Below are 14,197 nucleotides of genomic sequence, written 5' to 3' on the forward strand. Positions count from 1 at the left end.
TATTAAATTAACCTAAAATTATTGATTATTACATTAAAGACACAATGTGTGTAATATACAAACACAGCTTAATATGGTTGAAATGATTTACATGTTTTTCTGGGATTGTGACTTCATTCATAGATGGCATTTACAGAAAACCATGACACTGATCTTCTTCATTACTTTCAAATGGACGTCTTGCACTTAGGTTGTGAGGATGGATGGCACAGTTCACACAGCTTTCTATGACATGAGAATAGTTTTTCTGAAATGCTCCCTACGTCTGCCCTTACTAAATTTCTCTTCTAAATTCTTAGGCCTGTTTTTGATAAATGATGATGATGATGATGATGATAACCGACTTACAAACGTGTAGTGTCACCTTCTTTCAGTATTCTTGTGTTGGACAGAATTTACATCACTTGCGATGTGCTATGAAGCAGATTTGCCAAAGCAGCTCGATTTGATGGAGCATTCATACTGCATGCGATCTGCCTGGTAGTTGTTTAGCAGTCTTTGGATGATGTAGTTTTTCACCAAACCATTAAATTCCTTTTTAGTAGAAACCAGATCTCTCTGAACTCTCAGCAGTTACAAACGGGTGCACAAAATCAACATGGAGAGGATAACTGAAGGAAAATACAATCATCTGTACAGTGACTTGAGAAATGATAAAGATAAATTTTGGAATTACTTCAGGATGAGTTCTGTGACATTTGATTATACAGTGTCATCTGTTGATTACAAAAACAAACAAAACAAAAATTCGGAATGGCTATCACCAGTGAAGAGAAACCTCTGGTCACCATCAGCAAATACAAATTAAGTTTACAGAACACTTTTTACCACCAGCAATTACACATAGCTTACAATTCACTACATAAGTGACAGGAAGTTGTAATAATTATTTAAGTTTTTGTAAACTTAGAGGATTTTAAATGACTCTTTCAACTTGAAGATTCCAAGTCCATAACAAAACAAGAAGGAATGTGCACTGAAATGCAATTCTTCCAATAGAATCTGTTTTTTTTTTTTAAATTTCAGCTCTCAACTGAGCTTCAGGTGATAGTGTCCGCATAATGGGCAGCAAACTCGGCACAAAATGATAAGTGTCATCTTGCATCTCTGAGTTAGACATTTGTTTCTCAACAAGTTTCAGCTTTTGTTTTTCTGTGTTGAACAACTCCATATTTGTACTTTTTCTTTGTCTCTTATGATTGTCTGTGTATGGGGAGAGTGAGTGTGGAGGAATTGAAATGCTCCTTTCTAAATTGTTTGACAGCTTTTAAGAATTGGCTTCTAATGACAACAAGCTGTTCTCGTCATTTCTCTGTCATGTTCTCTGTGTACATTTAACAACAACTGTTCACATCATTGTGTTCAGATGAGGTTATGTTTCTGCAAGAAATGCTTTTCATCATGAAGTCTTTCAAAAACTTTAGTTCTTCATACCAAGACAAATTTGACTGAAAAGCTAGCAAGCCACCTTGTTTGTAGAATGTTCTACATGAGTCTTTCAGTTATGAGTGGAACATGTCATGTAAGTGCTTTTGCTTAGTCTTCACCATCTCATCTGGAAATACAGACGTGAATTTGTTGTTGTTGTTGTTGTTGTTGTTGTTGGTGGTGGTGGTGGTGGTGGTGGTGGTGGTGTTGGTCAACAGTCCTGAGACTGGTCTGCTGCAGCTCTCCATGCTACTCTATCCTGTGCAAGCTGCTTCATCTCCCAGTATCTGCTGCAACCTGCAACCTACAACCTTTTGAATCTGTTTAGTGTTTTCATCTCTTGGTCTCCCTATAAGATTTTTACCCTCCACGCTGCCCTCCAGTACTAAATTGGTGATTCCTTGATGCCTCAGAACATGTCCTACCAACCGATCCCTTCTTCTAGTCAAGTTGTGCCACAAATTTCTCTTCTCCCCAAGCCTATTCAATACCTCCTCATTAGTTATGTGATCTACCCATCTAATCTTCAGCATTGCATAAAAAATCAAGTAGACTTTAAATTGATTACAATATTTTTTGCCCTTAGCACATTAATTGCAGATCTTACAAACATACTTCATATCGTTCTTTTTTTAGATGTTTGTTGTTAGACTGTCTTTTCATGCTCTCTGTCATTTCAGATGGCTCTAACTCTTGCTTTACTAGCTGTAACCAACACTAACTGCAGATTAATAGCAACTAACACCAAAGGTTACAGTAAGCAGTCAAATGGTAGGACATTGAGGAGTCAAATTCTTAGAAACAAATGGTAATCCTGTTGACTATAACAAATAATAAAATATTGAATGAATAGAACTATCAAAGATGTTTGAAAATGTTATCAAATCAATTCGCAGGAAAGAAGATGTAGCATCTCCAGATAACTATCAACTGATTTCACTTATACCTATAAGATAAACAGTAATAGAATCCTGCAAGTATAAACAGATGAACCAATACTTTAAATCTAATAATATCATTAACCCCTCACAACATTGGTACAGGTCTTAGTTGAGAGCATAGTAGGGAAAGTATACATTTTTTTGAAAATAGAGAAATAGTGTAACAGTGTTGGCTCCAAGGAATCATTTGATATGGTTTCCTACATATCTTATTAAAAAACTCCACTGTTATGGAATAGGAGATAACATTCTGCATCTAGTGATGTCTTCCTTAGGTAGTAGTAAATATAAACAGTCAAAAGTGAGACAGTGTACCAGTTACCAAGGCCAGATCTCTTCTCCACACCTTTATTCACGTGAATGATCCACTAGACATGAGCAGTAAAATCTATACCTTAAAGACAATGTTTCTTCATTACTTATTACATTTCATCGCACTATTATTCCAAGGTAGTGTATCGTGGTCAAGTGGTATTACATTTACTGTATCTATCAATACCAAGTTAAGTATCATATTCAATACCAGTCATGTATTTTACTTGCACATTGTGTGCACTGACTAATTTCTGTGTTCATATGTTTATTTACTGTTGCATGAACTTTAATTCAACTTTATTTCTTGTTTCTGCAACATATAACTAATTATTCAATTCTGTTGTGAAAATTATTAGTTCACAGAATATTCTTATAACTGTCAGTAGTTCTGAAATCATATCTTAAAATTTTCTCACATCAGAAGTTGGATGGGCAAAAGAACACACTTCATACACCAACATTGGAATTACAACAGTAACAAAATATTCAAAGTAATTAAGCACCAATAAAAAACAGTTGGTGAAAGTATTGCTAAAGACTGTCTCAAAATATAATTTCTCATGAAATTGTAACACTTTTTACAGTCAGATTATAATGACAAATAATCTATAATGTGCTGTAATCCACGTTATGTGTAATTTTTGCAAAACTTAAATTTTTAATTGCAATTTATGTCAATATAATCTATTAAGTAATGTAAAATAATACATACAGTTACAGAGAAAGTATTTCAGATGGCATGGCATAGACCACAAGGTGGCAGTTATGGAGCAGCCTTTGTAGGGCAATATTTGTGAGGTAATTTTTAGAGTTTAATTTGTTCCAGTCAGCACAATGTTTCTTCGTGAAAACTGATATAAACTACTTCTCTTGGTTGTGTTAATATATTGAAAATTAAAAGCGAATGTCTTGGGTATATTATTTAATAGTTAGTGCTATCATTATGTTCCAACACACAAGTATTGTGCATAGTTATAGGTGTTCCCATTGCAGTGAAGTACAATTGACAAGTCATCACATGATGTCAATGTAGTAAATTAATAGTTAAGTTCAATCCAATTCAACAGAACTGTTAAAATAGATAGTATTATTCTGGTTCTTTTCTACAATTTTCCTTTTTTCTCTGGTATATGCTGGTCCTATACACAAACTAGGTTTAATATCCTCACATTATTAGTTTATAGTTATAGCTGTATTGTGTGTCTTGTATTTTAGGGACTTGGGTAAGAATATAACTATATACTTGTTGGGAGCAGCAGGAGGCATGCCTTACCTTCGCATCAGGACTGCTGATGGAAGAGCAGCAGTGAGGGGGTGGTAGTGCTGCCTTCTAACCTATGTTTTGTGCTCATACAAAAGCATATGTGAGACATGCTGAAATATTTGCAGTGCTCTGAGAAAAATGAATATCTTCCAACTAGTGGCCATTTTCTCTGCTGCTGAGCAGCACCAGTAAAAAGGGTCGACATATCATGGCTAAATATATGTTCTGAACTGATGAAGTCTCCAGATTGTCAGCTACCAAATCGACTTTAAAGTTTTTCACATATGATGGCCACTGGGAGACACTGCTATTCTTGTTGCAATAATGTTTGAAAGGACACAAACAAGAAAAATGCAGCAAATGAATAACAAAAGCCTCATACTTTGTGTACATTTCTCCTTAAGTTAGATATTTTTTTAGCTGTAAGAAGTACCAGCATTTTGTTCACACACCTCAGTGTACTGACTGGAAATGTCTATATTCGATTCTCAGGTTGGCACGCTACTTTACTGTGCGACTAGCTGTTTATACTGTCATACGATCTAATATAAAACAGAAATATTTTATTCAGGACACCTTTTTCCTTGACCCATTAACAGTGAGGTCCCAGAACACAATGCTAAAATTTGTTTTCATCTCATTGTTTTGGATCCTCATGCATGTTGTTGTTTTTTTCGTTAAAAGGAGCAATTTGCAAATGTTTTAATAATTTTGGGGAGGCTAGAATTAAAATTTTAAAGGTCCTGTATTAAATCTGAAGTTCTTATGCATCATAAAGATTAGTTAAAAACCAGGGAATTATGAAAATTATTACTTACTGGTTGTCTGGTGGGCTGTACACACTCGTGGTACTACCTCCAACGATGGGTGACATTGATGTATGCATGATCAGATCTGATGGTATCTGTAAAACATAGATGATTATGTACTTGGAAAATTATATTCTTCCAGTGTAATGAGGTAGTTTATTAATGATTTGTAACATATATGGATAAATAAAATGGAAGTGTACATTTTATATGAGAGAACCTACAGCCTGTTGTGCAGATGTCATTTGCCATGGAACAGATCACCTCCAGAGGGCTTTATAAAATGCATCTGTATATTTTTCCTCCTTTTTTCCCTTATCATTTATTCCATCTAATGCAGGGTCAACTTTTTCAAGATTAGACAGATTTAATTCTATTATTAAACTCTGTGGTTTGATGTCATTTATGACATCACAGTCAGCACGGTTTTATAATTTCATGTATTGACTTGTTCCATGACCATGGAGAATTCTCCTTAATTTGGTCCCACGGAACAATAAATAAATAAAGGTAACTTGAGGGAGGGAAGCTGTATGCACCATATCTCTATGAATCACGGAAGGCCTCATTCGGTGTTGCCGTATTTTAACTGTTTGTGTATCATATTCTCTGAGGATGAATCTGGACACTAGCTAAGTATTTGCCAAAATAATCAGTATTTGCCTAAATCAACATGCAAAACCACCTACGAACTGCACTAGAGCTGGCCACTGTACCAGCCCACAGCTGAATGGCTGCACAGATTCAATCCGGGACTGGCTCATGTCCCTGCCATTTGTGCAAGCTAGCATACTGCCTGTTAATGCGATACATGCAGGTCATCTTTTGTTATGTAACAAGTATCTTAAACATTTTTCTCCTTTTCCCTTTCTTCTACAAACTTCTGTACATCACGAACAACAAATTTTTGCACAGCCACGATTTCACTCATTCCAAATACAGAGCTGTTGCTATTCAAGTTTTTGATGATGGAGCTCCAAGAGAACACACACTGTATGTTGCTAAGACAGAAACAACTATTTCTCAGCAGCCCACAGATATGCATAGTCACCTGAACAATGGACCACCACCTATCTACAAAGACTCAGTCTCTTTGGTTCTCACACTGGTTCAGACACACAGCTAACCTGGAGTTCCAGAGGCTAGCAGTATTTAGTGAGATTGTGCAGTGATTAAGACACTTTATGTTCATTTGGGAGGAGTGGGTTGACTCCTCTGTCTAATGAACAATTTACGTAGTTTCCCTAAATCACTTAGAGTAAAGCTAGTGTGTTTCCTTAACACATGTTTACACATGTGAGCAAAGTAGGTCAAGAGCTGCTCAAGCATCAGCCATCTGCTGCTGATTGTTCCAGTGAACACAATAATATGCATGGGCTATAGGGGATGGGATGGCCCTGCTTAAAGTGTCTACCTGCTCATGACAAATGAGGCACTCAGAATGCTCAGATGAGGCTATCTGCACCATTTCTTCCCCAAGTGGCTCATGGACCACTTGTTAGTGACAATCTTTCAAGTGTATATGCTCCTTTAAAAAAGGACATGGCCTTTTTTACTGCCCAACACAAAAAAATGTTTCCTTCACTTTATGAGCCAAATTGTACTAATCCTGCACTGACAAAAATGAATATGAGAAAGAAAAATTTTATTATCTCTAGTTTCTATGACATACAACATGTGGAAGTACTAAGGTTAAGAGAAAGCAATACATTTTAATTACGCATGACAATGACACTGAAAATCCAGTTGACTTTTTTTCATGACAGTTACATTATAAGCACCCTAAACTGATGGAAGAATACCAATCAGTTGGTTGGTTCAAGATAATTATATGGTGGCTTTATGAGATCATTGTGTTTTGGCTTGCCTCTTGAGTGAGTTCCAGAGCATTCCTATACACAGTCCAGCAATAATCCACAAGAACTGCTTCATTCCCATACCACTGATACATTCTCATGTAATTTTTCTCCATGTTAATTGCTGATGATTCTACAGTTAAGAGGAGAAAAAGGCTAGATATGAGTGGAGAAAATCAATTTTAAGAGGCATGTTGCATCCAAGTTAATGGTATTTTTGCAGAGGTACTGTCATCAACTGTCTGTAGTTTTGAACTCTCTTGCTGCCTGTAAACCATGAAGGACTCTCTTTAATGCTTCCCAAGCTTCCTTTTCTTTCCCCCTCAAAATCTGGTCAAATGCAGGAATTTGTGTCCCAACAAAATACCTTCTTTAGTTTTTGCATGACTTAATGTAAGAAGTTTCTGTTTAATCACTTAATGGCCTGTCCTCCTCAGTTCATACTTTTGCCAAAAATTTTCATCAAAGCCAGAAGAATTTTTCTCGGTCGATGAGAGGCTTGACAACATTTTCCTTGTTAGAGTTAAGATTTCTTGCAGGCTAGTCCACTTGAGTACGTGATTTTCTACCCCTACTGTCCCACATACATAAAAGTAACAGTAGTGAGTATACCTCAGCTGCATTTTTAGGAATAAGGTGATGGCTTTCAGACCACCACAGATTTTAAACTTCTTTCCACCATATTTCGTTGAGTCAAGGAAGGTTACCATGTTGGCATAAGTCTCCTTCATGTGAACTGCATGACCAACAGGAATAGAAGGGAAACAGTTGGAAGACTGTTGTCATTGTGAAGTAATACAGCTTTCAAACTAAGACTGGAGGAGTCTATGAATAGCCTCCAATCAGTGGGATCATAATTCAAATATTTCATTAAGCACTGAAATAACAGCAAACAACAAGATTTTTTTTTATTCTGGGGAGGATAAAAAATTGCAATCAGATCCCTATGACAATGTCTATACTGTAAGACCTTGACATAACACTGGAGAAGATTCTATTGCTGTAGTCTTTACCCTAGAAGATCTGCCTTCTCCTTCAACAAGTCAGGGTCTTTAATTAGATCACTTAGTCTCTGTGGGTTATCAACTTTTTCATCAAAATCAGAGACATGGTATGTGGAAGGCTTATTGGATCCTTCTTCTTCCATGCTGTCTTCATTTTCTACTTCAAGCTCATAATTTTAGCATGGAAAAGAAACTAATAAAGTATCTCAAAGTGGAATGGGTTGAATAGCATATGGAAGATGAGGATATTTAACTTTTTCTCTTTTCTTCACTGAAAATCCTGCCTTTATAGGCAGAGTGAAGCAGAAATATCATTTATCTGTATGGTTTGGTGGCTCCCACCAAATCATAGGACAACAAAAGTCACAGATAATTTTTTCAGCCATCCTTTTAGTATAAATGAACAAGAACTGCAACATATATGTGGAGTCTGACTTATCCTGGTCTGTTGCCTTTCATAGCAAAATAAAGTTGATAGACAGTCTTCAAAAGAGGCTTCAGACTGCCTTTCTGTGGTGAAAATATTATTTCACAGCAAATGTAACAATAATTAGTTACTGAATTTACACATTTTCATGGCATTTTAGTTTAATGACCTTTACATTTCAGAAACACTCAAAAACCAAAAATTCTGCACTAATTACACCACAAAAAATATCAAACTCAGTCATGGCAACAGCAACCACATTTATAACCTACAGACAACTGGAAATTGTTACGTTTTGTCATTTAACAGGTGTAACAACTTCAAAACCAAAATTACCCCAAACTAAAAATGTAGATTGGTAAAAAATTACATCATTATACATGCAGAACAACAAAAAATCAGTAATTTTTTGGAGATTTTGAATTCAGTAGGTGTACATGCAAAACAATAAGGTAGTTTTGAACCTTAAACATTTTTACTGTTGCGCAGTGATTCCCTTTCCCATGCTTATTTAAATTTATGCTCTGTTCTATGGACCCTGATATGCTGATAGGGTGCTGGACTGTTTATGTTCCCTTTTTTATGTTGTGCTGTCTTGTTATTTGCCTCTAGTGCTTCTGAGTGTTGTAAATCCCCCTCCCTTCCAAATACTTACCACTGTTAATAGTTCACTTTTATCATCACCTTCCCACTGAATTAGGCAATACCAACACAAACTCACTGATGATTCCTTTGGGCACTTTAGTGTAAAGCACCAACAGAAGAAGTCTTTACCACTTCACATGAAGCACTTTATTACCTTAAAACTGTTTCCAAGATGTCTTCTCCCAATTATTTCACCTACAACAAGTCTTATCTTGACCATGACCTGAGGGTGTGCACAATTATTATACTTATATACATCAAATAATTACAAGCCAAATAGAGAAAAAAACAGAAATTTACTAAAAGAGAAATTAAGGCATAAACACAGCTTATCACCATGTTTCAAGGTCACCAGTAATGCAGTCCACATAACTAAAAATATAAGGAAAATGCAATTTATTCAGAAATGAAGATATTACAGTGCATCTTCATAAAAAGAAAGATGCAAAACACTTTTAAGTGAAGTTTTATAACAGTGAAGTTAAGCTCTTGTATAAGAAGAAATAACAAAATGAACAGAACAAGCAAGTAAGACATCAGAAGGAGAACAGAAAAGCGATATTAACAGAATTCTTCCAGGAATATATTGTCAAATAATGGGAAATTAATCCAGAAATGAAGTCACAGCATGAACGTGCAACATGGAGTGTGAGAAAGTTGGGACGCAAACCCAATTAACTGCAAACCATCTTTAACATTAACGGAAGCAATAAGAGACCAAATAATGTATAAAAAAAAATAGGATTCAAAGGAGGAGAAATGCAGAATAAATATTATGTCCTGTGAGATTGCCTGAAGAGCAAACACATATTTATTCAACTATTTGAAAACTGCAGAACCATTGTCAGTGTTAGCATTAAACATGCAACAGTTAGAGATCTCAGTGCATACTCAACAGAACAGAGCACACCACTTATAACCAACTGAAAGAAGAAGGAATAAAATGTGGGTTACTTCTGCATCATCATCATCATCATCATCATCATCTTAGACTTACAATGCCAACAACACAACAACATTGAGCGGAAGAAAGTGCTGATGAAACAGATAGTGTTGTGTTGAATAAGACATACGAAGTGTCACAGTTCTGTCCACTGCATTTGAAAAAAAATGATTATCAACAAGTATCATGTTCTATAGATATATAGAAGAAATGTGGCAACACTGAGGTTTTTAACATGGGCGTGATAAAACATTTTATAACCATATCTTCATCCTATAGCTGAAAAGAGTATTTAACCACCAGAAAGACCAATCATCAAATCAGTTTTGATTATCATTTGAAGGCAAGTCACAGGATACACTATTCCATGAAGACTTCTAAATATGGCATCTTTCAAACACTGATACTAGTTTAGTTATATGTTACTTTTAGTTACCTAAACTTTTGGCACTACTTGCAATGTAATTTTTACTTTAGTAGTTGTTTATAAATCCAAAAATTCAGGAATTTGTTATGTTCGAAGGTCATGTAGTGATTTTATTGTGGGTATATTGTTGCCAAAGTCATATTTTGTGATGCTAAGCTCCAAAGTTAACTGTAAGCAGAAACTATTTATGGTAAGAGTTCAGAAAGATCATAGAATATCTTATTGTAAACACTATCCAGGTTACTAAGATATTCTATGATCTTTCTGAACTCCTACCATAAATAGTTTCTGCTTACAGTTAACTTTGCAGCTTAGCATCAAAAAGATAGTGTTTACAGTTTTACAGTGTAATTGACCATCAACAGTGTCCAATATAAAAAGTTTATTTCAAGAATTATATTGAGATTAATAAATGCCACATCACCATGAGAGACACAGTTTAAACTGAATTTGAAAAATATTTTCTTAATATTGTGATGTTATGCAAGACAGGTTAAATGATAGGAGAGAACTGGAGATCCTCGTCTGGAAAAATATGACATACTCCACACTGTTTACTCAAATATAAGCTATTGATGTGCTTGAAGTCACAGCAGTTGAAACTCCCCCATGAAAACCTCTCTCTTTAATATCTCGGCACTATTCACCCTGATGCAAAATTCAGGACAACTGTACACGGTCTGTGATGAATGTAATGTAAATTGTTATTTGTTGGTGCAAAATACATATAGTTAAGGGGAAAAACTGTAAGACATAGTTTGAATATCATGGATGAGTATTGTTTTGTAATTTAACCAAATTTTATACAGACATACAAACAAAATTTGTTGAAAGAGTTGTGTTACAGCCATACTTGTGGCTCCTCCAGAAGATTGTAGGTTAAAGTTTTTTATTCTCAATTAGTCTACTTTGACAGGCAACAAATTCCACAAGAACAGCACACTGACCCTAAATGATTTGTTTTTGCCTATGGTGGTTGATGATAGTCTCATGTCTCTCATGGATAGTAAATATTGCACACTTCATGAAGAAATGCCAGGTTTGTCACTATGCAATGCACTTTTGTTACTAAAATCTTACAAGTGGATCACAGTATCCTACTGGTAGGCAATAGAAGTCTTAAAAAAATCTAGAGATGACTTTGGTCACATGCTTCATAATAAATGTAACAATAAGGCTTTTTCCAATAAAAGACAGTCACTTGAGTTTTATCATTAACTGCATATGAGCTGCATATTTACAAATCCACTTTTGGAAGAAGCACAGAGAGAAACAACCTATGCCATATCCCATGGGACATACCAATGGATGATTCAATTTTATCGATATGCCTCACTACATGTTATTTGGTCATGGTGGGCTGAGCCTACTTGGGATGCGAGTATAGTGACACCCACCTACCATTATTAAGTTCTGCTTTGGGGTCTATGATAATGGGTTGGCAGGTGATTGATTTCAGCTTTATCTAAGAATGGTTCCATCTTTCACCCCCACCCTGTTTTGTTACTCCCGATTGGTTGGTTGTTTTCAATATAGTCCTAGAAAATTTACAGCACCAGTAACTTTTGAGAACTATGTGACATTTATTCTGTGTTTCAATATATTCAGTAAAGAGTTAATAAATGACTTTTGTGGTCTATAAAGGGGACTACAAAACTATACATTCAAACCTATGATCAAACATATTCTGAATAAAGCACATTCTACAATGGACAACAAAAGGATACAGGCACTCATTACATTGGAAATTTGATGGATGCTGAATATATTGTATATCAGCCACAGAAAGACTACATTATCCTTCCAGAGAACATCTTCACCCTGTGTATTGCTTAGTCTTGGCCTACAGGAGTCTCTCCGCTGGAGACTATTTAAAATACTACAAGGGCATCACATACTGTGGACAAGATACAGTATTCAGTCTGTTGATATACTGACTGTTTCAGGCACCAGCAGGGGATACCAGCCACACATCTGAGCAGCACCCCACATCAGGAAACCAGCAGTGCTGCTATTGAGGAAACAAGTTCTGTCTACATATCATGTGGTTGTAGGCATACTTATTTAAATCAGAGTGCAATCTCAGGCAGCAACAGTCAATTTCTCCCTCAGTTCCAGGCCAAAAGCTGGCTACACCTCTTAGCCCACCAATCTGAACACACTGAGACCATCCTGGATTCTCCACCTACAATGCAACACAACAACTTTGCTTCACAGTATGCCACACAGCATGGCCCCATGAACTCCACCCAGGATATACTTCCCTTGAAATTGTTATTATGCCAGTGAACTTTACTTCTGGTATTCTCCAGTAATCACAAACAATTTATCAGTTGTCACTAGAAGTAAATTTTGTTGTGAACTAGTGCTGTGAATAAAGTATTCTTGAGTACAACTTGGGAATAATCATTTACAGCAGCATGCATCATCCACAATGGGTCTTAACAATGGAAACAAAGGACTTAAGAGTTAGTAATATGGAACATTGCTTATTGCCCGAGTTGGACACTTCATGTGAGTGATGACTTCATGATGTATGTACAGTTTTTGTACTTTTGTGGACTTGCTATTCCCACTGTGTTTATGAAGGTCACTGCTGGTAGCAAAACAATGTCACATGGGATGGTTCATCACTGGTGTGTGTGTCTGTGGCAAAACACAGCCAAGAGGGATGGTTTGTCACAGGTAGCTTGTACCGCTTGCCCATGTGTCAGGGCTGACGCTGACCCAGCTCCAGATCATACATCTGTACTGCCTCTGGCTCCAGCACCCTCACTGGCCCTTACACCATTTCCTTATCTTGTCCACTGCCTGCCCACTGCCCACTTCTAGGCATGCCCAACGCTGCTCCGCACATTGCAACCATGGTTGGCCTTTCTCCTGAGGTTGGCATTATCTGGACATCTGTTGTATATGGGGTTTGAGTCTACACAGTGAAGCTCCTGGGATCATCAGCCAATGTTGTTTTGTCGGGCCTTCAGCTGGATTCGATGCTGCCCTGCCACTTTATGCTTTGGCATGAAGATGCAGCCATGGCAGGCCTTCGTCACAAGGCTGGGTCAACCAGGATGCATCATCTGGCTTCCGCAGTGTCCTCCATTCTCAATGCACCCGACCTCTCTCACTACGTACTTGCCACCCCCTTTGACCATCAGCCCAATGCTGCTTTTGTCCCCTGCATCTTTGCCATGAGGATGCAGCCATGGCTGGCCTATCATGCGGGTGGTGCACCACATCTGCCAGCACTGAGGTCCCTACTTACTTTCCTCTCACCAGGCCTGATGCTGTAACCATGATATCAAAGCCACGGCCACCTCTCTGTGCACAGCATCATGACTCAACTGCTGCCAACCCACTGCTCTTTCCACTCATGTCCAATGTTGTTCATCTGCCATGCCTTTGCCTTGGTGCAGCCCCGACCATGTGCTACAATTTCACTGTTGCTGAGTGTGCAGATGGCAGTCCCATTGTCATCCCCTGATTCCACTACTGCTAAACCTGTAGCTGTCCTCAAACTGTCCAGCCCAAAAATGCCTGTCAATGCACACTGCGACTTCCAGCGAATGACGCCATGGTCGACCTCCTCCTCTCGAGCACATCACAGCACTACGTGCTTTTGCAAATGTGTAACACACATCCTTCCTTATTTCTGTGCTCCTGTTCATGCTGTGAGGACACCTTCCCCACTGCCTGCTGGTCTCCCTCCATCCAGTTGTTGCCATTCTCTGGAAAAGGCAATGGTACTGGTCTTCCCGCCACCCTGCCCCCCCCCCCCCCCCCCTCCTTCCACCACCCAGCAGCCCACATTTTTCCTGCACTCTTGTGCTCATCCCCTGCCTGTAGCCCACATTTTTCCTGCACTCTTGTGCTCATCCCCTGCCTGTATCTTTTTCTTGTGTGTCTGCATCCTTCAGGCTCTACCCTACATTCACAGGCTCCTCGTGCATCCATTCATACCTTCGCGCTCCCCCTTTCCCATTTGCTACAGCTTGCATCACCAATGGATCTTAGCAGTGGTGTTGTACACTTAACAATATAGTGTTCAAACAGAATCGTGTCAACTTCATAGAGCTAAAGGAAATTCTATCTATCCTCAGAAGAGCACAAATCATTCCCCAATTCCATGTGTACTACATGA

The 14,197-nt window shown here is 37.6% G+C and overlaps 1 protein-coding gene across 8 annotated transcripts in view; it reads right to left on the bottom strand.

Annotated features, from left to right (window-relative positions):
- Window positions 1-14,197, bottom strand: part of LOC126299478 (transcription factor CP2) — a 793,232-nt gene that overhangs the window by 140,279 nt on the left and 638,756 nt on the right. For all 8 annotated transcript variants that reach the window (XM_049991412.1, XM_049991416.1, XM_049991411.1 and 5 more), the window contains one exon: window positions 4,767-4,852. In XM_049991412.1, coding sequence (XP_049847369.1) covers window positions 4,767-4,852 — 86 coding nt within the window. The remainder of the gene's footprint in view (window positions 1-4,766; window positions 4,853-14,197) is intronic.

Source organism: Schistocerca gregaria, chromosome X, assembly GCF_023897955.1.
Source record: "Schistocerca gregaria isolate iqSchGreg1 chromosome X, iqSchGreg1.2, whole genome shotgun sequence".
Lineage (NCBI taxonomy): Eukaryota > Metazoa > Arthropoda > Insecta > Orthoptera > Acrididae > Schistocerca > Schistocerca gregaria.